The sequence below is a fragment of the Melanotaenia boesemani genome, chromosome 23, assembly GCF_017639745.1.
Source record: "Melanotaenia boesemani isolate fMelBoe1 chromosome 23, fMelBoe1.pri, whole genome shotgun sequence".
Classification (NCBI taxonomy): Eukaryota; Metazoa; Chordata; class Actinopteri; order Atheriniformes; family Melanotaeniidae; genus Melanotaenia; species Melanotaenia boesemani.
Window position 1 is genome coordinate 22,922,706 of NC_055704.1, and position 26,696 is coordinate 22,949,401.

At 40.1% G+C, this 26,696-nt stretch overlaps 1 protein-coding gene across 3 annotated transcripts; it reads left to right on the forward strand.

The window, feature by feature from the left end:
- hgfa (hepatocyte growth factor a) lies at nt 1-25,249 on the forward strand. Of its 3 annotated transcripts, XR_006009263.1 has the most exons (19): nt 1-226; nt 5,389-5,545; nt 5,693-5,805; nt 6,430-6,544; nt 10,609-10,751; nt 10,944-11,064; nt 11,233-11,351; nt 13,114-13,285; nt 13,384-13,535; nt 16,890-16,983; nt 18,109-18,248; nt 19,517-19,549; nt 19,788-19,896; nt 19,990-20,064; nt 21,598-21,735; nt 21,872-21,978; nt 22,096-22,229; nt 22,339-24,192; nt 24,256-25,249. XR_006009263.1 is itself a non-coding variant. In XM_041977341.1 (18 exons), the coding sequence occupies exons 1-18, from the start codon at nt 163-165 to the stop codon at nt 22,513-22,515; spliced, it is 2,163 nt and encodes a 720-aa protein (XP_041833275.1). In that variant the 5' UTR covers nt 1-162; the 3' UTR covers nt 22,516-25,249. The 3 variants fall into 3 exon arrangements, 2 of the variants coding, with proteins under 2 accessions (XP_041833275.1, XP_041833276.1); XM_041977341.1 differs by having other exon boundaries at nt 22,339-25,249; XM_041977342.1 differs by having other exon boundaries at nt 13,402-13,535; nt 22,339-25,249.
- The last annotated feature ends 1,447 nt before the right edge of the window (nt 25,250-26,696 follow it).

A 26,696-nucleotide genomic window follows, 5' to 3' on the forward strand; every position in this document is an offset into this window, starting at 1 on the left:
AGGAGGTTGAACCGAGGACGTGAGGTTCCTTGAAAAAGTGGCATCTGCTTGAGGAAGGCGAGTCTCCTGCAGACCATCAGCCTCTCTGGACTTTAACCAACCACCGTGTCCGTGACTCACTTTATCCGGATTCTAACCTGCTCCCACAGTCTATACCCAACCATGAGGACAAACGTATGGATTTCCCAAATTTTGGTCGTTGTTTTGGTGATTATTCTGGATACAGGTAAGATTTATTAGAGTTGGACTTCCAGTGGATGTATAGTTTCTAATCTGCGCGCGCTTCAATGATTAAAGTTAGAGTAAGTGGAGAAATGCTGACTCTCATATTTCAGCACGTTTTAAGTAAGATATTGATTACTTTTAAAAATATAAATAAGATTTTTAATTGCAAATATGGCATTTTTAGTGGGAATGTTCATAGTTCCTGTCTTCACTGTGAAAATTTGACATGTTCAAGTTCTTCACCATAGATGGCTTTTTCAGTTGATTCCCAGCAATGCCAAATTATGTATAATATTAAATAGATATTCTCATAATAAAAAGTCTTAAACAGTTATTAAGACCATTCACAATAAGGACACATGCCATGCCATCATTGTCAAAGCGTTTGCTTTGAATTACATCTACAGCTTTGTCCTTTGACCTTTTATTTAATTTATTTTATTTTATAACCTTTTATCTTGAAGTAATAAATAAACACTCCTGCTGGACTGAGGCCAGCTGCAGAGAGGATGCCTAACATGCTGTGATTTGGCAGCCGCAACCTAGAAAGAGCATTTGAGCACCTCTAAACGAGTCACATGCAGCAGTTTTATGGAGTGTAGATTATCTGATGGCTTCACAGGTTATTCCAGCTCACATCCGCTCCGCTGACATGTCACCGAGTAAAACTCTGGATCCACAGTTACCACCTCCAGGGGTGCCGACACTGACCTCTGACCTCTCCACCCAGAGGTTGGGACAGTAAAATGTAAAATGCACACCCAGGATCGAGGTATTTGTGCTTTTTTCTCTAGTATAGTGGTAGACAATGTGTGTGTCAGAGTGAGAAAAATGTGTGTTGGTGGAGCAACATCTGGCTGTTTGACCCACAAGCACATTTTGCGCTCTTTTGAAGCAGATGTAATGTCTGCTTAATTCCCCGACAGAGACGTACCTTTAACCTGCTACTTTCCTGTTATTCAAGTAATACAGTTTTTACTCAGTCCTCTTGAAAGCTGATATTTCTTATGATGATTATCGACGCATTGTTACCCAGGAAGCCATGACTAAAACCATATCCAGCTGACTTCAGCTTCTTTGCTCAAGGGAGAAGAAGAAGTTTCTTAGCGAGGTCAGAGTCTTCCACCTTTCCCCATCCACATTTTTCAAACTAAACTCAAGCTCGTTCCTCTAACATGCCTGCCTTCTCCCATTAAATCCCGTCTCACTGAGCACCTTTTATCACCATCCTCAGCTTTAGCAAATGCTTAGGAGATATTTGGAGATAGCAGGGGTCTGAGTGCAAGGAGAGGAAGAGACTAAGTGAAATCTAATTGAGCAGCCTGGCCAGACATCAGGGCTGGAACAACACTGTGATGAGTGCCAGATGTGGTCCAGTGGAGCCCAAACATTAATAACACATCCTCCCCAAAAACCATTTTTGACCACGAGAAGCCTGTAAATGCTCCACAGTTTACAATATCCTAAGTACACATAAGTCTTGTATCGGATCTTGGAACAGGGACCTGTGGCTCTACAGTAGCATGAAATTTTCCTGGGTGGTTTATTTGCTTGCCTGTAATTCTAAATTTTAAGCTATTATATGAAAACAGAAAAAAAGCATCTGAAACTAAAGTTAAAGAAGATCTCCATCCAGCTAAAAATGGCGCTTTTGAGATTTTTTCATGCATAAAAATGAATGATTCATTTCACAGAGAATTTCGACTTGAAATATGATTTTGTCCTGTTTTTGAACCCACTTGGATCCCTTATTATGCCACATCTTTGCAACTGTGAAACTCTCTTTTGATGTACTTCTTCAAAAGAAATGGCTTTCAACAAAGGTCTATAAATAACACAAAGATGAATTATATCATGTCCTTTTCTACCGCTGACAGTTTGACTGTTCGGTTTTCCTCACGTACTGTATGTTTTCTCATGTGTTGGCCTCCAACAGCTGAGAGCGTGTGCATTAAATCTGATACATTCAACTTTATGGTTTTGTAGAAATTCTGATTGATGTTAAAGTTTTCCAGAAGAGGCTAATATAGTCATCCTTGTGGCTGAAAATAAAGAGAAACTAAAAGTCAGCATTGTTAAACAGCAGGACTTTCAATGACTCATACAGAGTCTGAATGCTAGATTATAAAATCATTTTCTGCAGGAATCATGGCAACTAACAGTAACTTGAAACGATTGCATTACAGATACCACAAAGTCGAAATGTTGCTGGAGTAAAAAGCAGATTTTAGACTCTTTGTGAGTGCAGTAAAATACGAGATGTGTTTTCATGAGGAGCTTAGGCACGGCTGCATATCAGCTTGTTGACAGGCATCATTCTGATCCTCTGGCTGTCGTTGCAGCTCCACATTTTTCAGGCACCTTGGTTTGGAGCTTTCTTTCCTTTTTCTGACACATTAAATACGCTACCTGCTGTCTTGGCAGAAGCACGACTTTCTTTTTTTGTCAAGTTTGGATGGATGTAGAGTTAGCACAGAAAGCTGCAGCTTGCTCAGTGAGAAACTGTAAAACCTACGAAAAATAAATGCTAATTGTAAAGTATAAGTTTATATCAATGGTGTTATCAAAGTCTTTCCAAAGACTGAGATGTGGCATGATTTTAATTCTGATCTTAATTTTTTGCATGCAGCTGTGCAACAAATTTCTTCACTCCAGTCCAGTAAGTGGTGATAATGCAGACTTAACTGCAGAGTAAAGCAAAGGAGAAGCAGCACTGAGGAGATCAAAGTTCTGTTGGCTCTTTTCTGAATGGGATCATCGATTGTAAAACAAAAAACAAAAGCTGCCTAATATTCTAAACTTGAAGTAAACTGAACAGATTTTGTGAACATCCGTGAAGCTTAAACCATAAAACGCTGCAAGTACTTAAAGCTTTTTAAGGTTTTTTAACTTTTGGGAAGTAGTACGCCTTAGCAGGAAGTAGGTCAAATATATTGCTCTGAACTTTATGTGGACTCGGGTTCTTGTGGAAGCGTGCTGCCTTCAGACTGGAAGAACGTTTTCATATGTAAATAATAATAACTGCACAAGGAAGGTATTAAAAAAGAAAGGGGGGCTGTAGCTCAGGAGGAAGACAGGTCATCTGCCAATCTAAGTGTCAATAATCTAATTTCCGGTTTACCCAGTGCTTGGGAAAAATTCTTAATCCCAATTTATATCCGTTACATCCACTGGCATGTGGAGGTGTGTAAAGGCCATGTGCTGTATGTGTGTAAAAGGAGGAACCATACTTGTAGTATGTGTGTAAGTTAGTAAAAATACGACTCCAATTTTAAAAATGTTGGGACACCGTTTAAAAAGTGAATAAAAGTTGAGTTTACAACTGTCTGTAAACGTCTGGGAAGTGAGGAGACCAGTAGCTGGAGTTTTAGGAGGGGAATGTTGTCCCATTCTGGACTAATGCAGGATTCTAGCTGCTCATGATGCTCCAGATGTTGTGTATTGGTGAAAGGTCTGGACTACAGGCAGGCCAGTTCAGCAGCCGGACTCTTCTCCTGTGAAGCCATGCTGCTGTGATGGATGCAGGATGTGGTTCAGCATCGTCTTGCTGAAATCTGCAAGGTCTTCCCTGAAAGAGACGTTGTCTGGATGGGAGCAGATGTTGCTCTAAACCCTCCATGTACTTTTCAGCATTGATGGAGCTTCACAGATGTGGAAGCTGCCCACGCCATAGGCACTAATGCAGCCCCATCCCATCAGAGATGCAGCTTTTCACCTGTCCACTGACAACAAGCTGGATGCTCCCTCTTTGCCCATGCTTTACAGAAAGCCCACAGAACAGTTTCCACTTTGCTTCAGAGCATTTTAAATGAGCTGTGGTCCAGAGAAGATGGCAGTGTTTTTGATTCATGTTCACATAGCTCGTTTTCTTTGCACGAAAGAGCTTTAACCTGCGTTTGTAGATTTTACGGTGAACTGTGTTCACAGACAGTGATTTCTGGAAGTGGAAATGGAGTGGCTGGTTAGTTCATTTGGCTAAGCATCAGTCTCTCATGTGAGATACCACAGTTCAAATCCCCCAGAAGATGAATATTAACACCTTCCAGTTGGGTCCTTAGGCAAGACCTTTAACACTATTACCTAACCATTGTAAGTCGCTTTGGATAAAATGTCAGCTAAATAACTGTAATGTAGATGGAAGTCTTTCTTAGTCCATGCACTGATTTCCAGTAGAAAATCATAGCGGTTTTTAATGCAGTGCTGGCTGAGCGCACTAAGATTATTTTTTTTACCTTTGGTCTTGCCCCTTTGTGCACAGATTCTCCCTGATTCTCTGAATCTTTTGATATTAAATATTATCGATGAGAGAATCCACAAAAAAATTGTTCCACAACTTTTATATCAGACTGATGAATCTCTGCTCATCTTTACATCTGAGTCTCTGCCTCTCTAAAATGCTCCTGTTATACTCAGTCATGTGACTGACTTGTTGCCAGTTAGACCAATTAGATGCTCCTCAGTTGTTTTTTTTATTTCCACCATTTACCTTTCCAGCGTTTTTTTGCACCTGTTCCAACTTTTTACAGACGTGTTGCTGCCATTAGATTCAAAATGAGCTCATAGTTTCCGTGAAGTGGTAAAATGTCTCAATTTCAACACCTATATGTTGTTTATGTTGTATTGGGGATAAAATATAGGTTTATGAGATTTGCAAATGATTGCATTCTGTTTTTATTTACAGTTTACACAGCATCCAAACGTTTTTGGAATTGGATTTCTCTACACTGAAAAATTCAGTGCAACTGTTGGTTTGCAGATTTGTTCATGCAGCATGATGTTATAGCACATCCTTTGGATTTGGGGTTTAATTACCCAAACCAGGGCAGACATGATCATTTATATTTGTTGCCTTTTTCTTTGTGGTCACTTCTTTATTATTAAGCTCCAAGCTGGATAACAGCTATTATTTATTCAGATTTTTTTATGATGACCTCACAAGTATGAGGTATACAATAGTTCCCACTTGAGATTAACCTGCCATGAACAATTCATTTAATTCAATTCAAACCACTTTATTTGTTCCTGAGGGTCAATTTAAAAATGGGGTCATGGAGGTAGCTCTAAAAAAAACAATAAAATTAACTTAAACATAAACAATCGTTATAAAACCACAGTGCAACTTTAAGATTAAACATGCACATGTTGTTTCCGCATGTCTCTTAGGTTGCTGTAGAAAGCCTCAGTTACAGAAGTACGAAAAGACCGAGAGCCACATGCTGGTTTGTACCGACTGTCCTCAGACCCCACTGGTACGAAACAACATCTCACAGGACCAGTGCGCCCGAAGGTGCAAGAAGGTCAAGAAAAACTTCAGCTGCAGGTGAGCCACATTTCCTTCTCTCTGTTTTTCTGAAGCCACTTGGTTTCTCTTCACTCCTCCTCTCCTTCCGAGTCTCTCATAGTATTTACATATTTTTGTTTTTTATCATTTGGTCATCTTTCAACTACTTCCCGTGTGTTTCCACAGAGCTTTCAACTTTCAAAGGCACAACAGGAAATGCCACTTGCTCCCTTTTGACCGTTTCACCCACGGTGTGCAGAAGCTGGCCAACATCAACTTCACTTTGTACGAAAAAAAAGGTAAATGTTATCATTTTCAGAGGCGAAGCCTTTATGCATTTCAGTGTTTTTCTCATGAAAACAGGGAGGCACAGAGAAGGATTTACAACAGGCAAATTGTTTGGGGGGATTGTGACACTTACATGTTGGCTCCACCGTTTCTAAGACCTTCGGTTCCTCTGTTGACACAATAAAAACAACCAAATCTCCTCACGCCCTGCTGTTTAATCACCCCACATGCATAAACATGTAGCAGGCTTAAGTGGAGTGTAAACAAAAAAGAAATTCATTGTTTACAGCCAGAACGCAAGCGCTCTGCTCGAGCGCAAGCTGTGGAATCTAGCACTTTAGAATTTACTGCAAAATTTACGAAAGCGCCCCTCTGTGACATTTAATGAACTTCAGGGACTCGTCTGTTTTGGGAATAACATGCAAGTTAAGAGATAAATAAATGTTTGCTGTAAAAAAAAAAATAATACTCTTCTTGACTATATATGGGAAAATATATTCGAGTTGGTTTAGGCTGAAATAAGCAAATCGCCTAATTACATACAAGCTGTGTAAACTGGCACACTGTGAGTACACATGGAAAACATGTATAAGAACAACGGTTTCAGATGTTTTTATGCCTTTGCTCACATTTAGATTATATAAGGGAGTGTATCATCGGCACCAAGGACAACTACAGAGGGAGGAGATCTTGGACAAAGTCAAACATCACTTGCCAAGCTTGGTCTGATAATAACATCAATGAGCACACGTAAGTCCTTTTTTTTTCTAGCTGAAGTCAATTTTTAATGCTTCATTTAAGTCATATTTAATCATATTTATGCTCTTACATTTCCTGTTTGATCCCAGTGGGATTCATTCATGAAAATGTAGGTAGTTTGGTTATCTTCTTTAGATAAGACATGAGAGGAAAGCTGATGGTTGTCATCAGAAGATTTTCACATGTAGATTTAGCTTGTTTTAAATTAAGCCCATTAAGCCTTTTGAGTGATTATTCTGGTCTTTTTGGTCATGTTAAGAGGTGCAATGCCTTGCTCAATATAGTCACAAAGGAGAATGTGCTCATCGTTTACTTCCCTTTGCCAAATTCCTGTAGATTTGAACCGACAGCCTTCAAAGCTCATGTCTTCTTCAGATTTCCACCATCTTCCTGGATGCTCCTTCTCTTTTTCACTGTGTCTGATACTGAACAGGCCTCAGTGGTTGATTTATTGATGCTCAGTTCATCCCCTTCCACCTCGGGGGTTAAGGGAAGGTGGAGGCTCAGAGACAGTTGAACGTTTATCCAGAGTTAAGTCAGATTTCTTTCAACACATGCAGGGATGTCCTCCCCAATGAGGCCTTTTCGTTTTTTATTTTTTTTGCTTCACTGTACTGGAGGCCATCAGGTGTATTCCAAAGATGTTTTCTCTCCATTATAGCAAAGCGAGACCAGTGACTCTGCAGCGATGGGCCTTTGCCAGCATCTCATTAGTGGTGCTCGTTAGTTAGAAGATATTTTAACTGTGGCAAGGAGGGGAGTTAGGAGAGGGAGTAACAAGGGTTTGAAGAGGTGCAGAGAGAAAAATAGAAGGGAGACATAATGAAAGAAAGAAAGAAGGCGTAAAAATTTATAGACTGAAGTCATGTTTTGTCTGATATCCAGCTGCGTTCACAGAGCCACAAGCACACTGAGAAAATACAGGTTCAGTGATCCATTACAATTAAAACAGATTGCTGTGTCGGTCCTCTGCTCCCCTCTCCCACGATAAACCCCCACAATCCTGTCATCACTTTCCAGAAGCAGTGGTTAGCTTTAGGAATTCTTTATCATTGTTTATTTGACACGTGGTCCCCTGTACCCCTCTCAAACACAAGTGTCCTCCCTTGTCAGCACGTTTTAACTTTCAAAGGGTCAGTGAGAGCTCAGCTGAAGGGGGATTTAGCACCACTGTGGGGTTACCTAACATGGGACTGTCCCGCTGTGTGAGAATTACCACCATAATGAACCACACACCACTTGAGTTTCAGGTAACTATTATTTTCATGCATGACCGATCGCCGCGGGGCAGGAGGGATTTCTCAGGAGGTTCCCTTCCAGGATTGGGAATTCCACCTGTTGGCTATGTTTGGAAGTCTATTTTTCCTATGTAAATTATAACGGATAACATTGCAATCATTTATTTATTCCTGTTTAGAATTTGCAACCTGTTAAACATGTGATTTATTTATTTACTTTCTGATATCCGCACCTTGAAACCTGTGGTGCATCAGAAAGTTTTGAATTGTCTAGTTAGGTCAGAATGTAAAGAGGTGAGTTAACAGAAAGGATGTGAGCATGCTCGGCCTATCTTCTTTTTCTTTTCTTTTTTTCTAACAGGACATTTTTTTAAATTTGGTCTTGTGAAACTTTACCTTCCTCTTTTCACTGATTACTATTGTAGATTTTATTTGTCTTTTCAATGGCAAATGGTCAGTGGGAGTATCAGGGTGAAGATTCCAAATCTTCAAAATAATAATTAATACATTGCAGCTTCTTCTTCTTTGTTCCTTTTCCTGCTTGTACGTAAACATAGAGCATAAATGAGGCTAAAGAAAGTGTTATTAAACTACTTGTCTAACTCTCTCAATGGAATTTTAATGACCGCACAGATCACTGCTGTCTTCTTTGTCGCCTCTTTTTTCTGTTAATGTGCATTGTCATGATCTCATCCAATGATCCAGCACCGCCTTTGACAAGGAGGGAAATGCTATTCATAAGGTTCGGTTTGTTCAACATGTTCAAGAACCGAGTCCCAAAATGTACCAAGTCAAGCAAATGACAATAAATGAACATACACGCAGCTTATGCTGGCAAAGATACAGGAAACAAAGACAAACAGCTCATTTGGATTAATATGTGACTGGTAAAAGTTCATGTCAGCAAAACCCGGCTGTTGAGCCTACCATTGCTTTAGAACCTAACGATTTCTTTGTGACAGAGTTATATTTAAGAGAAAAAGATTACAGGACTTTTGAGCTCCTTCGCCAAACAGTGTTTAACAAGTTTGAAGTTAGCAACCTCGGGGAGTATGTAACAAGCTTCAGCTGTCCAATAACAGCAGACTAGATCTTTCTGGAGGGAGCAGGAACAGGAGCTATAAAGCATGAAAATCTCTTATTAGAGATTTATTTAGATTTAGTTTGTAATTTTCATATTATGGGCTCGTCAATGAGTTGGCATTCATACAGTCTTGACCTCCTTTGCTTTAATCTCAGCACACTTCACTTCTCTGGATGCTGCAGTATTCACGCATGACGTCTGCACCACCAGGTGCAGGCACTGCCGGACATTTTGCAGCAGTAACTTCAGGCCTAGATTTCATTTTTTGTGATATCCAAAATCTAGCCAATATGTTTAGATGTCTCAGAGGGAAGCATGTGTGCGCAGTGTCTGCCTGCGCTCCGATGGGAACAGACTTTGGCAAGGAGATGAATAACTGGCCAACATCTGTTAGCACAACATCATTATGGCTAACTTGCTCCCATGCTGTGGTCTTTTTCTGAGTCTCACCACATGCAACCTTTTTGCAAAGTGAGGAAACTTGTAATTCCATTTATAAATTAAGGATTCTGTGTTATGATAAAGACCTGCAGCCTGTTGAGCTTGTGTGTTACACATAACAGATGTGAGCTTTGGCCCTAGGCAGAGCGCTGCTTTGGAACAAGTGTTTTGCTTTAGTTACATGCATAAGTGAAAAGTTGCTGTTGGATCTGACCCTGTTGTATTTTGACGTGTAGGTACGAGATTATGGTTGGCGGGTCTTTACCCCTTTTTCTCGCTTGCACTCTCCCCTTTCTTTTTGACTTCCTCCACTGGGCTGAATGATGTTGTGCATTATTGTAGAAATCTTGCGTAAGCCCCCCGGGCCAAAGAGAGGACAGCAAAGCCAACTTCTAAAAGACCCTGAAATAAAGCATTCTGACAAGTTGCTGAAGGGATGATGGTTGTTTGTTGTTTTGAGCTTTTTATTTTTCCTTGTTAAATAATCAAGTCCATCCTTTTCTTTATGCTCTCTTTTTCTTGCTTCTTTTTCTTTCATTTTTTTGGTGCCAAAGCCAGTCCCCTACCTCCAGATCATTCCCTGAACTTCCACTTCTGTCATCCGTCACTGTCTAGTGGCCGGCATAGATCAGGAGGTGTGGACATGCCAGATTTTCATTATCCTACAATATCAGAAGATGAATTTCGCACACCGTCCATTTAGCACAGGGATGACTTACTGCTCCCCCTTTGTTACGCCACATTAGCTCAAACTGGCTTGATTCTATTTCGAGGAGTTTTATTCGCATTAATACGGTGTAGCTGTTGACAGAGAAGAGTTTAAGGCTTAAACTTCTTCAAAGGCTGCCAGCAAAGAAGTTGCTTTGGCTGCTCCAAATGGACCATGGCATTATTCTTCGCTGTTGGTACTCACTGTGCTGTGACAGTGAGGCTGCTTCACACTTGAGGAAGTCTGGATATGGTTAGAATCAGTAATGTGATCATGCAAAAGGTGCAAACCTGGAGAGGGAAGAAAGTATTGATGACTTAGTTTGCATACGATTGCCTTGACTTGTCATTCCAGTATGTAAAAGGTGATGTTCTCAGCCTGTGGGCGCTAGGATTTCACAGAGAGGCTCACACCTTCATTAGGATCCCCTTTGAATTTATTTGGATTGGAGAGCACTTGCAGGCCAGTGTGGTCCTGAAATCATGCCTGGAGCAGCCATGTGTGCAAATACTCCTGCAAATTTATTTATATGGCTTAGAGTGTCAGTTAACACTTTCAATAATGTCTGTCTGTGCACCTTCAGGTTTAATCCAGAAAGGTACCCAACGCAGGACCTGAGGGAGAACTTCTGTCGGAATCCCAACAACGATCGTGGTGGTCCTTGGTGCTACACCACTGACCCCAACGTTCGAGCTGAGGAGTGTGGCATACCACATTGTTCAGAGGGTAAGGCAAAACATTCGTACTTGGCAATATTTTTCTGATAAAATAAAGCAAAAACTGAGAAGTGCTTGAATGTTTTATCAATGTTTATGTGCTTTAATTCTTTCTGAAAGTCATAAGGTTTTGTTTGCATTCCTCAGTAGAGGGAAAAAGCACCCAAAAACGTTAAGATAATTGTTGTTTCTTTGTTGACAGAGGTGTGTATGATGTGTAATGGAGAGGATTACCGGGGAAAAATGGACCATACAGTAAGTGGCAAGGAGTGCCAGAGATGGGATTCAGCAAGGCCTCACAAACACCACTTCCAGCCTAAAAAGTAAGCTGCAAACTGCGTTGTAATCTTTCTCACGGACACCAGCACACACCCATGACAGATGCTTAAATAAATGACGCCAATACTCGAGAGAGGTAGACCTCACCAGTTGTTATTACTTCCTTCCCTCCATGCTTCCTTCCTCCCTCCTTATCCTCACTGCCCCTTCAGGCATCGGGATAAAGACCTAAAGGACAACTACTGCCGTAACCCGGATAATCGTCTCCGACCCTGGTGCTACACCATGGATCCCAAAACTCCGTGGGAGTACTGTAACATCACTGTGTGTGGTAAGGGCTTTTGCATTGTATACACTCCAAATCTTGAGCTGGGTGGTTTGTAGACAGAGTCTTCAAAGAAATCAACAGCAGACCAAATTATAGTTTTACTCTGATTTATGATTTCGTTGGTAGTTTTCTCCACATCCATCATCTCCAGTGCTGTAAAACAATACAGGATGTGCCACACAGTTGTAAATCTATTATAGGAGTCGGAAGTGGACAGAGATGTTAGGACACTGCGAGTGCAGCAAGTATTTACAGTGTGCCAGGGATGTTTTTCTTTCTTCATACAGCAGAACTTCAGTGGTTTTGGTGTAGATGTGGTTGTGTGACACACAAAAGCTCCTCTTCTCTCCTGCAGAGTCTCATAAGTCTCAGTTTATCCCACTGTTTGTTTCATGTGGTGTTCCGGCTCAAATCCTTCTACCTCAACAAGGAAGAGTAAATAGGTTGTTTGTAAAAGGGATCGTGGAATGTTTTGAGACCACTTGGGGCTACAAAGCGGAGGATTACAATAGAGACTATACCGAGATGCTTCAAATCATCAGTGGAAGGCCTAGTAGCTGTTTTAGCGGCATGAAGGTTGTTTTTAAAATTATGACATATAGAGACAAATCAACGTGCAAAGAGGAAAGCGATAGCAGATGCTCTCATATAGGCCTCAGGAGGTCAGTGAATGGTGTGATGAAGATGAAAATGATGTGAATCATATGCTGTGGCCCTCACGGGCCCTCCAAACTTCAACCCAACTTAAGAGAAATGGAAGACTTTAGACCAACATGTTAGACAACACACTCCTCCATCATCACAGCACTAAACGAGGCCGGATCTTTAGGAAAATAATGTTTCATTAGGAAATAAATGGAGATCTTGTGGGGCCATTATGATGTACTATAACAGAGATCAAAAGGAGGTTATGTATTTGAAGTATTTGTTCATTTCTTTGAAATATTCCAACGTTAACACCCACCAACACGCAAGAGCATCTCTTTTTGTATTCGTCGAACACGTACACACATGCACTTTACAGTACAGGTTATGATTTACAGCGAGGGTGGAGGTTCTGCATTTGTCCAGATGTGTGCATCCCTTAATGTCTGCCCTCGGAAAGATAAAAACCACTGACCTGTACAGCACGGTGCACACAGACACTGGCATGCGTTACATCAAATCCAAGAATCCCTCTTTTCCACCCACCTTTTCACTTCTGCCTCAAAACATTCCCTTTTCCTCCTCCATCTTCTCCCATCTCATTTGTCAAAGGCTAAAGAAACAGAGACAGAGATCCGGAGGGGAGAATTCGTTCCCTGTGCACTGCTACCCCTGCACCACTGAAAGCTAAATTCCATCTGAAAATGTTTGAAATAGTTAGCTGGAGGATGAAGTTGCTCAAGCCAGACTGGGTTAGATGAGATATCTTTTTTTGACGTGTTGTAAAGAAATGTAACCAGAAACAGAATTTCAATTTTTGATTCAAGATACGATCAAACTGCATTATTTCTGCAAGTGGGAAAGTTTCTTATTGTTCAGGAAATCCCTATGTGCAAGAATGTGGGGCACCAATGTTATGAACACACAGAGAGTTTCCTATTGCAAAAGCAGCACATGGGGGAGTGCTACTGTTTTTGATAATCTGTCTCTAGGTTAAACATGACACATTCTTCCAGGGATTAATATCTCCCTCTTTATCTCCCTCCTTCATTCCTGCATCCAGTTTCTGCTAGCCGCTCTCCCTTTCATGCTTCCACTGACAACATTTTTCATCTCGTAGATTCAGACCCCGGTGAGGACACCGGTGTCAACATAACAACATCCTGCGTCCAGGGTGAGGGGACAGATTACAGAGGCACGATGAATGTCACTCCAGAAGGTGTGACATGTCAGCGCTGGGACTCTCAGTTTCCCCATAACCACTCGTTTCTGCCTCAGAATTTTAAATGCAAGTGAGTAAGACGTGTTTCATGCTTACCGACAGCTTGGACTCCATTCACTGAATTACTGTAAACAACACAGCCATCAGCACCATCATTTAAATCTATAGTATGTGTGTGTGTTATAGAGACCTCAGGGAAAACTACTGCCGTAACCCTGATGGAGCAGATTACCCATGGTGCTTCACTACAGACCCTAATCAGAGGATAGCCAGGTGCACCCACATCCCCAGATGTGATGCAAATGCCACACAAGTTATCGGTAAATTGCTTGAAATTTTCTATTTTAAAGGAACAGTCTGATATTTTGGAAGATTTGATTTTTATTTTTTTTGTTTCTCTCCAAAATAGAAAATGAGGTATGGGTGGTAAATATACGCAATGGTGCTTAAAAGTTTGAGGGCGTAAGATGATCAAGATGGTGGCCATTGATTGGTTAAACACCTTGCATTTGAGGTTTATGTCAAACATATATATATATATTGCTTGACAGATTTGCTCTACCAAGGGAAACATGTTATATACATGGCTGCCCTTGAGATTTTTATTATTTTTATTGTAATCTTATTTTCTTTAGTTTTTATATGTCAGTGCCGAGCCTGACAGGGAGCTAGAGGAAGAGTTAAGAAAAAAAAAAAGGGGGGGAGGACAGGATTAAAATGTGTAAATAACAGTTGTCTAGGCTGCCTAAAACACACCTAAAAAACAATATAAACTACCACAGTATTACATGATACATAAATAAAATAGGATAATGATGATATGAAAAAGTACAGTAGTCATCAAGCGTACCTGCAGAGAAACGTACCAACACACAAACATCAGCAACATCTAGTCAGAAGCAGATGGAGAGACGAGCACGTTGTGTGGCCATGCAACAAGGAAGAAATGTGTGCTTGCAAGGGGGTCGTGATCACGCCGCACCCCGAAGCATCAGTGGGGAACGGGGGGAGCCCGAGGCCCCAAAGGCTCAGCAGGTCCACATAGCACCAAGCCCAGGACGGCCAAAGCAGACAGAGCAGTGGCTCACTCAGACCAAAGCACAGGGGCCCCCAGACTGGAGCCCCCAGCGCGACGGGGCAGGAGCACCAGGCAGCACAGGGCAACGGTGAGCAGGCCCAGTGGGTGTCGGGCGCCATGGCACGGGCCGCACGGAAGGCAGGCACCCCACAGGCCCAAGGGCCACCCATTCCCCCCAGCAGAGCCCCACTCAGGAACCTGACAGGGCCAGACCGCCCCAGGCAAAACCACCGCCAGCCACGCCAACCCAACACCAAGGCTAGGCACCCCAGGGACAAGAACATGTCCGCAGGTCCCCAGAGAGGCTAGGGGAAGGTGGGAAGCACACCACACAGGACTCCAGGCCGGCACCGAACCTCCGCCCCCCACAGCCCAGAGCGCGTCCCAGGACACGAGGGCGTAGGAAGACCCCCGCCCCCCTGCCTGAGCTGTGTGTGCAAGAGTGTGAGCTATTTATACTGCAATTAAGTACGCACGCAGTTTTGTGCTTCGCATCTGTGGATAGGATGTTTGCAAAAGGACTATTTTTTCCATAAAATACAAATCTTTTTACAAACATGAAAATTCTTTTCTGTACATTCGCAAAACTTGAATTTTTTGGGCAAATTTTTTTGCAGGATGACAGACTTGATTTACAAACACAAATTTGCACATTTGCAAACATTCATTTACAGCTGTAAATTCTTTAAGACTTTATATTGAACCCACAGAGTAGCGAAATGACCTTTAATGCAGATTAATTTTTCTCTTGCCATTACAAGGCATTTAGTTTTTAAATGAGGAAATTATTTTTGGCTGTTGTTTGCCTGTAGAAAAATATATACATGCACTTACTGCGTATAGAACCATAAGAAATAAATGCAACAGATTTTACTTTCTCTTTATTTTTGTTTGTTTTTGTTTTTTTTTTATTTATTTATTGATGTTTATAGACAATAACTTATAGGCTCTGTTAGTTCCAGGTTCAGTATGTGCAATATGGTCATTTTAATGAGCTTTTAATAAAGATTGGCCAACTGTGTATTTTAATTTTTGATACCCCTGATCTAGAGCATAATTGTTTACTTACAGTAATTGCTTGTGTATTATGCTTGTTACCAGAGGATTCAACTAGATAACTGCACATTAGAGAACTTAGACCAGATTAAGTTCCTGGAATTGCAGGGCGTAAACAAACAATAAACATGGCGACAATAAAAGAGATTAGTGTTTCCTTCATTTTGAAATTCTAGCAACGGTAACGTTGATGGTGGCACCTAAAACAAACAGGCCATGTCTAGTCTTCCCATCATTTTTACCACTGTCAACCATGTGACCTTTCGTCTGGGGACGGTTACCTGCATGTTGCAGCTCGCGAACATGTACTGTTAATTTCTGAGGATGTGCACAAACAATTCTTCAAACAAACACAAAATACAGGAGGCAGACATGTTAAACGTGTATACACATAATTAAAAGCAAGTGCATATTCTTTGCCTAAAAGGTGCCCAAACCATGATACAACCACCACCATGTTTCATAGATAAGATAAAGTTCTTTTGTTAGAGTATAAAGTTATGGGGTTTTTGTTTGTTTGTTTTTGGGTTTTTTTTCCCTTTCAAACCTCCTCTAATTAAAAAAAAAGTTATTATTTGGAGCCATTAGTTTACAAAACACCATTGCTGTTCAGTGTTCTTTTGATTGGTCAACTTAATTCTTAAATTCAAACAGGATTCCCTCCTCACCCCTACTATAAAGTATAGATACTCTAAGAGGTTGCAGCTGACAGTCAAGCAACTATTTTATATACCTTAAATCATTTCTATATTCTGGTCTGACCAAATGAGGAATGAATTGTTCATGTAAAAACACAGATGTGCCAACTTTGCATGGAGCCAGTCTTGCAATTTTCCTGCCATTCTTGTCTTAAGCTATAAGAGTCTTGACAGTTCTTCAAATTCTCAAAAATACGTCAGACTATTCTTATAAGAACAGAACTTTTTTTTTTTTAAGTGCCAAGCTTCCAACAAATGACAAGCTTGCCAATTGTGAAGAAATTTCTGCATTGCTCTTTGAAAATGTTATTTCAAATGCTGAACCACAGACGTTTGAAAAGACATGTCATGTTTTCACAAAGTGGAATTACACAGACATTTTCGGTATTGCTCTCAAAGGACCAAGCCACTTGGCAGTGTGCTGCCCAATGAATTCCATTTCATGGAAGAATAAAAACACCAGACTTTGGCAACAGTGCTCGCTGTCATTTCCCATGTTTCTCTGCTTTACATTTCAGAGGACCACACATGTCAGTTACTACAGGCCCTCTGCTGATTCTGTTTAAGAACAGACATAGTGAGGTTTCAATGTTCTGTTATATTTGAGAAATGCCAGTCACAGGATGCCGTCAACACTAAACCGATCCAAACCACAAGGAGAAATGTCCACACAAATCTTTCAATTCTCTCTGCAAGTGCATGATTATGTGTTTCTATGCATGCTGGCTATGCTCACTGAAGATGTTCAGGTGTTTGCAAAACTGCTTGGCTCAGTTATATTTGGCACTTCCTGGAGTATTTTACAAGCTCTTCTAAAATAACTTCTTCCTGTTCCTCCTCAGAGTGTTATGAGGAAAATGGAGAATTGTACCGGGGCACTTTATCTATAACTCGATCTGGGATTCCCTGTGCAGACTGGTCGCATCACATAAACAGGTAACGTAAACTCCACTAAGACACTGAATCTATTTCCTAGAGAGAATCACATTCCTACCAGCTCAGTGAAGAAAGTGTTGACAATTCAGCTCCCATTGCCAGTTAAAAATCCCTTTCATAAGAATGAAGCCAAGCAGTGAAAACAAACAGCAAGAGGAAATCAGAGGTTCCTCTGGGGTCAATACCAGGTCCAATTATTATTCATCTAACTGACGAGAGGAAACCCTGGGGTGCTCTCCAGTCAAGCCATGCTGACGGAGAAGTTGCCTATGCCAGGTCCTTTGCTTCATGCTGAAGTCAGGCTGTTGGATTTACTTAATTTACAAGAATTTTAAAAGCTAAAATGGCACAGACAGATGGACATGTTCCAGAGCCGACCCCTGACCCCAGGAAGTGCTTTCTGAGGAAAGTAGATCAAAGCCAATCAGCTCCCTCCCATAGACTGCAGCCAGCGAGTCTACCCTGCTCAAGGTTAGGGGTCATCCCAGGAAAAACTGCTGAGAGCTACAGCTTGTTTAACATTCTCCGGGGAAGTGGAATTATCTTCACCCCCTGACAAATTGTTGCCTATTGCTTGGCATTATTTTTGTGCCTGTGTGTCCAAACTCCTGCCTTGTAATTGCTTTTCAGGGATGTTTTGGATATCTGAGAAGATTACATTTAATTGTTCCTCAGCCAAGTTGCAAAAAGACACACGATTTGATGTGAATTCCTACAAATCGCGAGCACAACCAAGTCGTTCCATAGAGGATGTGGCTCCTGTTGGTCTGAACCCTGTTGAATGCTCAGACTGCATACTTTCATACTCCCTTGAGCACTCTTCAGAAAACTGTGTTTCCTTCAGTGTGCTCTGTGCAGCTATTGCAGATGATTCAGTGCATTATAGGAAAGCCAGAGTCAGACTTTCTAGGCATAATATGATTACTTACATTGTGTACGTACTGTACGTGCATGGTGGATCGTGCATGTATGAACAACTCCATGTACAGTATACACATTCTTGGTTGTTTTTAGAGTGTGAGATTGTGTATGAATCTTTATGAGACGTGACCCAGTGTTAGTTCTGATATACTGTGCACAAAATAACAAATGAAATATGAGAATCTGTATTTGTGTGTTTTACAGTGAGGATTCTCACTCTACAGTATCCCATGTAGGGCTGGACAAGAACTACTGCCGGAACCCAGACCGGGACAAGCATGGCCCCTGGTGTTACACCAGTCCAAATAACCGTTTGACCTGGGACTACTGCAAACTGAAGCACTGTGAGTGACTGAAAAGCACTTTCATTATGCTAAGTCTGTCTCTAGAATTAGAGAATACTATCATGTTCAAACATATAATGGCTATAAACAAGAGTCATCTGTTTTATTGTTTTCAGGTGTTCTGTAATTGTGCAGCAAGCTCAGATTCATTGCAGCTGTAAAAAATGTCCATCCTTACATTACAGGTGCTAGTAAGAATATTTTGTCACCATGCTAACTTCCCTCTCATCTTTACTGTCTTTGTGCTAAGCTAAACAATAATATTTTAAAATTGTCATAGGTGTTGTCCAGTAATCTATTGTGTAAAAACTGCAACATGTCTAGGCTGAACAACCTAGCTAAAACATGCTAACTAGCTAACTGAACAGGGACTAGTTATTTTGTTCCCATGCTAGCTTCCTTTTTCTCTTTTTTTCTGTGTTTATGCTAGGCTAAGCTAAACAGTAAACATTAAACGACTTTTAAAGCATTTCATGGGGGTTTTTCAATAAGCCATGTCACTGTGAAAAAAAAAATCCCATGTCCAGGTTAAACAAGCTAGCTAAAAAAACATGCTAATTAGCCTACAGATCCTAGTAGGCTAATTTTGTTGCCATGCTGGCCCTCTCCTCTGTACTTTGTGCTGAGCTGAACAGTATATTAAATGGTCTTTCAGAAGCATATATGTGTTGTTCAGTAATCCAAACATGTCTGCTCTTGAAGAAAAGTGGCTTTTTGTGAATAATAATTTTTATTTCTGGCTAACACAAGTATTTCATGAATCATTCAGACTAAAGCTTTGCTTCTGAAAGGGCATGTAATAACATAATTTAGATTTGGAGCTTTTGTTGACTTCAACAAGAACATCACAACAGCTCTTGTCTACATTTGCCGGGTGTCTTACGTAATCTCTTAGCTGTGGTTTTGTCCAATTGACAGATAATACACAATAGTCAAACAGCAAACAGATGCAAGTCTCTGCTGCCACCCTTTTATTTGAGAAAGAATACACTCAAGCTGCTGGACCAAACCATTTCTTAAGCTGGTTTCAATCTGGCTTTACTGACAAGCCTCTTGTGAATGGCTGTACAATGATTTCCATAATGTAAAACATGCCTGTCGTGAAGTCCTTAGATCTTGAGCAAATTTATCTGCTGTTGCTGCTGTCATAGCCTCTAACAATGATCCAGATGCAGAGATAATTCTTAATAAAGTCTGAAAGGTTGTCATTTTCTTAGGTTTTGTGCTTTGTCTGTTCTTACTGTTATGCTCTGCTTTACTTATATCAGGCGAATCAACAACAATGGCTCCTCAACCAAACAGTGAGTATCGTTTTTGTTCATCTGGATTTCAGCAGGCATGTCCTCCTCCTTGTTCTTCTGTCTCTGATCTCTACTCTTTTCCTTTTAACTCTTTCTATCAGATCCTTCTGTTGTCATTTACCTGGCTAAACAAATCATATTTTATGATTAACTTTTCAAGTTATTTTAAACATTTTTCCATTGAAATGCAAAAAGACATCTGTCTAACATACATTATTAAAACTATCTCCTTGTCTAGCTCTAACCAGGCCTAAGATATCATGCTTTGTGCATATAAACACCAGAATAGTTGGAGGACATAAAGTACGAGGTACAGATGGCAGCTGGGTTGTAAGCATCCAAAGGGAGTAAGTCATTTCTTTGTGTTTTTCAGAATATCCTTTATCTACCTTCATGCTAAGCTTAGGAGTGACTAAAATGATCTTTTTAATTTCTCTTAGGAAGGTTCATTTGTGTGGCGGCTCACTGATTAGAGAAGACTGGGTTTTGACGGACCAGCAGTGCTTCACGTCCTGGTACTGATCCAGCATCTGGTGCTTCTTGTAGATTCTCTTCTGATGCACGTCTCTCGTTTGTGAGACTTACTTTCTCTCTGCATGTGTTTAAAATGTGCTTATTTGATTTTTTTTTTTCCCCAATATTGCAAAGTACTCATTCCCAGACAAAACTGGCTGATGTAAATGTTTTAGACTGAAGATGTGATTACTTTCTGAAGCTCTCTACAACACAGCCAACCATATTCTGGAGATTTAGCTTCTTGTTTCTATGCATGTATCTATGCATGTTTCTATGCATCAACGTAGAAGGAAACTTCTTCTATAATTTGATGTCAATAAAATATTACATCAGATGTAGATCAGCACCTTGCTAGATTTGTTGCTAGAAAGGAAAATATAGATGACTTTTTTTTTCTTGCTTTTCTACCTTAAAATTTTGCATGTTTGCAGCATGCAAAAGGTTATTGTAAAATATTGCTTTGAATATGTTTAAATTATTCTTTATGAGAGAAATTTAGTTTTTGTTGTTATTTTTTACTTACTGCAGTGACTAACTAACTTTCAAGTAGAGTAGGAGATTCTGGCATCCACCAAATCTACCTCCAAGGTGAAAACGACAGAAACCCAGAGGTCAAAACTCCAGGATCACTTAAATTTATTAGAATAACTTGATTCATTGTGTTTCCATGGCTGCAGAAGTTGTTTAAAAATGTTTATAAAATGTTTTTTTTTGTTTTACCGGTTTCAAAGAAGACTTAAAAGTGCATTAGAGTCATGGAAACAACTTTGCACACATGTCTGACCAGGCAAAAGTTCAAGAGATGTGACTCGTCAGTGAGTTAAAATATACTTACTGATGTTTTTCCTAGATATGAAAAAATATTCCAGATATCTCAGTGTCCCTCTTGTGGATGTTTACTATAGCTTTTTTTTCTTCTTGGATGTTTGCTTCTTGGTTGGACAACTGCTTCCTCCACTGGATTACAGCCAGTGAAAGTGTAAACTTGGCTGCCATCTCTAAATATGAGGCTTTGGCTGTGGGAGACTTCTCCCCGTTGTTACTTAATGAATCACCAACTTTAACCCTTTGAGCTGTGTGTTTATTTATTTGGCCTCTGCTTAAATTTTGCATTCCCATAAATGAGTATATCTTTTTGAGTCAAAGTAAAGAGAACACGAACAGGTGTATGTTAATTGTAAAACATAACAAAAAATGGCACACAGCACAAATTAAAAAGGTTTCAGGCTTGTCTAAAAAACAGTTTGTAATGATACATCTGTAACTCTAAACCTTCATCATATCATAGTACAATATGTGAACGTCATCCCTGCAAAGGTGAAAAGTAAAGCAGAACAAAGTTAGACAGATTTCAGTAGCAACAGTCAAGATGAGGTCTCCAAAATCTCTATTTTGGCATCATCTGTTCTCAAAGTTGATGGAGCTCAGGTTAAAAGGTGAATCATTGGTTACTTCAGTCAGTCTTTAGAAGCGGATTTCACTCTTAAAAGTCCATAAGGCTTATGTCTAATTCCAGTCCTTGTGATCATCAGTGTTCCAGATCTCAAGGATTACAGCGTGCAGGTCGGTCTGCGTCACCTCAACGAGTCTTCAAGCCGTGCGACACTGCGCATCTCTCGCCTGATCTGCGGCCCAGAGGGATCCAATCTGGTTATGTTGAAACTCGAAGAGTAAGTAGGCAACTACTCACAAGGTTTCCATGAATTTATCAGAACCCAACAATGGAGAAAACTATTGAATCTTTTGTACCATACATCCACTATGACTATCATGATTAACTTGTTCCTTCCATACCGTTTCTTCTAGCCCCGCCCCCGTGTCGGAGGGTGCTTCCACCATTCATCTTCCGGTAAAAGAGTGTCACATTGCCGAAGGCACCAACTGCACCATGTATGGATGGGGGGAAACTAAAAGTACTGCCTTCTTTCACCTATGTGCAAACAAACTTTCTATGTTATTGGCTATTCCTGAAGAATTTCTGCAACATTCGCCACGAATTGCAAACAAATTTTTTGTTCTTCTCTTTACAGATACAGGACATGATGAAGCACTAAATAAAGTAACCATGCCCATGGTCAACAATGAAATATGCTTACAAATCAAAGGGGATGCTGGGGAAAGCAGAATATGTGCTGGTGGAAACATAGGAGAAGGAGTATGTGATGTATGTATCATTCATTTAATAGAATTAAAAAACACTGATGCTGATAAAATTGTCTTCATAAAACGTTGGGGTTCATTCATTCCAAACTCTCTGTTAACTCTTCTTCCAGAGAGACTATGGTGGTCCATTGGTTTGCCAGGAGCATGAACGCAAAGTTATCATCGGTGTGAGCATTCAAAGGACCAAATGTGCCTCATCGCAGCCCGCGCTTTTTGTTAACGTTGCTTACTACTCGGAGTGGATTTACAAAGTGTTCAAACTTTACCCCAGTGTGGAGAGGAACTGATGCTTTGGCGTGAAGAGAAATCTCAGAGTGGAGTCTGAGAAAACAAGACTTTTTCAATGTGAAGGAGCAACAAGGAAAAAAGGACCCTATGGAGAGTGGTCGACATGGTATTTTGAGACTTGGAACTGGAGACTGGATGTACCAAATGGGATCTCACCACTTTACAAATGAGCAGAACTTGGTACTATTTTTACAGCCAAAGTCTTGGGCACATGGATGGTGCACTAATTTTTATCTTGACATCTTCATAATTTTTGAAGCCATGTAAACAAAGAAGATGAGAGAGACACTTATGACTTATATCCTGGAATCTACTTGAACCCAGCTTCATGGCGGTTACCAGTTAAGGTAGCCCTCTTTGAACGGGATTTCCTTTCTACTTGTTTTTTTTTATGTTACTTTGGACCACAAAATGTGCCTTTTTTTTTTATCTTGGACTAAAGGAAATGGCTCCTTTGTGTCAGCAAATGTACTTGTTTCGTTTTAGGATACTTCACAAATACCACAGTTAAAATAATCCAGTAAAAAACTTAAATATAGGCATTAAATTGTCATTCAACTCCCCCTTATGAAAAAAAGTGAAGGCAATCAGTCTGTAAAGCCACGTCTAAGTCCAGCACAGGTTTAAACTTGGCTTCAGACTCAACACTCAGCTAATGGGTAGAATACACACCAGTAGCAGCCTCTGCAAGCCTTACAGAGCTAATTATGTGCAGTAGCTGAACTACCTTTTCCCCAGTTAGCTGTAACTGTTAGTTTCCCCGTGAGAGGGTCTAAGTAGGGCTGAGCAAACTGCTCCAAATCTTATGCTAATATTTGTAGCATGAGAGAGAGAAGAGCCATGCCAAATATAACATGGCTATTTGGTCTCCAGTTTGGAGGGAACTGTGGCCCCTGGTGGGCTGTGTGTGGTCAGTAGAATATTTGATACTTTTTTTGTTTCATGGAAAGTGACTTTGTATGTACAAACCTGCAGGTTTATTATGTTTCTGCCGTGCTGTAAGATTTTATAGGTCTTATAGATCTGGAGTATTTTGGGTTCACTCAGTAATGTCAGATTGGCTTCTTTGTGCTTCTGAATGTGTTAAATATTTAAGGAGATTGCTAGCTTATAGAAATGTGTATTTATTTTAATGAATTAGCTAATTGGTTTAAAAAAAAAGAATCCGTAATTTGATGGGATTTTACACTGTAGTGTTTTTTTTTTTTTTGTTTGTTTGTTTGTTTGTTTTAACCTGAGAATATAAAATCCTATTTCCAAAGAAATGTAATACTTTGCAATCCCCCTCAGATTATATCAAAGTACAAAGACAACTTATCAAATGCTGATACTGAGAAACGATATTCTTTTAGAAATACACAGTTTGAATTTGATACCAAACATGTTTTCGTACTATAACGCATCATCAGATGTCGACCGGTAAACTGTTGCTCCATTTCGTTCAAGCTCTGAGTCTGCAACTTCCAAACAGAATTTCCAACTGGGATCATATTTCCAGTTTTTAACACATAATGCATTTTTAGATCTCCTATATGTATGTCTTAGGTTTTAGAGCTTTAACTCGCATTAGTAAAGAATACTGTCTGTTTTTAATGCAGCACTCCCTCCAACATCCGTTCCCTGAAGGATTCAGCCTCTCTGGGATGCTCATATTCTACCGGTTGTGGTACAAATCTGTTCTCAGCTGACCTGATGATGCTTATGTTAGATGTTTTAAAGTAGGTGAGCCCCTGCTACAGTTTTTTTTTTTGTTTGTTTGTTTTTTTTGTAACATCTCACAGGGATAAAATCACTCAGTTTCAACATTTGTTGTTATCTTTTACAGTTAACAATACAAAGTACAGCATGTCTCATATGGCCAAACCTCTTAAATAAGGCCTTCTAGATCTGGTTGTAGGATTGTTAGGTGGTCTTTATAAATTCCTTTTAGGCATGTGAGTGGTTGGTTGTTTCTGTGTTGGCACTGCAATGAACTGGCAACCTTTCCAGGGTGTACCCTGCCTCTTGCCTAGTTACTGGGACAGGCCCTCTGCAACCCTGCATTGGAATAAGCAGGTAGGATGGATGGATGGATGGTGTTAACAAGAAGGAATCAACCAAATGATGTTATCGTTTTTACTGGATTGGATTTATTTTAATACATAACGATCCATTATTCTGTTGTAGCCACATTTGTATTATTACTTATTACTAATTAGCCTCAGAAAATACAAAAATCTGATTTTTGATTAACGCATGAAATCCCAATTCTCAAGTTTAGGTGAACTGCTATAAATATCTGTTGAAGTGGAGAAACAAAGAAACACGTTTAACACAGTGGGTTAACAGTAGTTAATTGTTAGAGCAACCTTTACAATAAGAGCAACTTATTATATGAAAGCAAACCTCAAATAGTCTTGCACAGTTCACGACTAACGTGATGTCAGTTATAATTACGGAAGCTTCATCAAAGGCTGATCTGTGAAACCAAATGCCGAATATTCTCAGTTATGTGGCAGATTATATCCGTTTTGTTTTGTTTGTAAAGTTTCTTGTTAACCATGCTCTGAAGATGTTGTGACTGTTATTTAATGAACCTTTCTGTAAATAGCCTGTAAATTCAAGTTGTAAATTTTGTATAAATACTTTTAAATATACAGCTGCTATTTTGTGTTAGCGACATTTTTTTGTATTAATGACCTGAATTTTGTATCCTTTGTATTATTCCTGTTTTAATAAACAACTTTATACTGAGTTCTGTTTTCTGTGTGTGATTCACTCTCCATTCGCTCGGATTTTGGAAGTGGAGCCCAAACATCGCTCAGGGACGCAAATCCTGGTGTTGGATGAATATTTTAGTGTTGCTGAAGTAACAGGAGGTCAATTATAGAACCAGACGAGCAATAAATAACAACATCTTTAGGATCGTTTGGAAAATAAAGTTGGATGACTCGTTTGGGCTAGAGTGGACTTTGCTTTTTAGTTAACTTTGGGTTGCTCAGTATGAGAAAAGAAATGCTTCATGTTCCAGATATAAAATGAACATTTCTATCAGTAGTGAAAGGTCAGGCCTTTTACTAAAAAATAAATAAAAAATAGTATTATAATGTTAAATCATGCTTTAACCCTCTATGGCATGGTGTTGCCCTCAGGCAACAAACCATTATTTTGGCCCACACACCGGCCTGTTAAATTTTTTAAAGTAAAACATCACATAAAAAGTCTGATAAGTTTGAGACCAATGAAATTTGAGCTGGCCGTGGCTTTGACCCTTCATCTTGGGGTGAAACAGTCCTTTTTGGGACCACAGCCAACTTGGACACACTGCCTGCAGAAGGTAAGATAAATTTAACTTTTTAACATGTTTAAATTTAAACAACTTTGTATAAATAATATCTGTGATGTGCATGAATAAGTGAAGAAGCATATTTGATTGAGTAAAGACACTTTTTATCTTCATTTATTTACTAAAATGGCAGTTTTTCATTCATTGCCTCAGGGCAACGTTGTGCAGTTAGACCATTTTTGTGTTAACTATAACATGCTAATGGATGAAGATGTGTAGGGATGCATGGCTATCAACATAATCAATTTTTTTTGCTGTACTATCTACTGTTACTCACAGGAAATGGAAGCACAAACATTTTATGGATGTAAGGAACAGGCTCATTTCTTCAGACAGTGAGGACAGTGAGCTTGAGGACAGTGACAGTGAGGAAGAATGGATTCCAGAATCAGGTTTGAGGGAGAGTTAGGAAATCAGGATTCAGTCAGTAGAGTAACATACTGTATGGAATGAACATGTGTGTGCCTGTGTGTGTGTGTGTGTGTGTGTGTGGCCCAACCAATACCCAAACAGCAGAACTACAAGGTGTTCTTTGACAACTGGTTCACGAGTGTCCCTCTCATATGCACACTTGCTCAGTAGGGAATTAATTGTACTGGTACTGTTTGTAGCAACAGACTACCGGGTGTCAACTTGCTGTGTGATGCTGAGTTGAAGAGAACTGGACGTGGATCTTTCGAACAGAAGACGGCCATGGTTGGAGAAACCACCTTGCATGCTGTGAAGTGGTATGATAACCGTTTAGTCAGTCTTCTCAGTAATTACATTGGAACACATCCGGTCACCGAAGTTGATAGGTGGGATGGAAAGCAAAAAAAAATGATCAAAGTTCCCTGTCCTGCTGTGGTGAGAGAG

Coding starts and splice junctions, on each gene's coding strand:
- hgfa (XM_041977341.1), top strand. CDS start 163: ATGAGGACAAACGTATGGATTTCCCAAATTTTGGTCGTTGTTTTGGTG. Junction 11,352..13,113: donor CTGTAACATCACTGTGTGTG/GTAAGGGCTTTT, acceptor TTCATCTCGTAG/ATTCAGACCCCGGTGAGGAC. Junction 13,536..16,889: donor AAATGCCACACAAGTTATCG/GTAAATTGCTTG, acceptor GTTCCTCCTCAG/AGTGTTATGAGGAAAATGGA.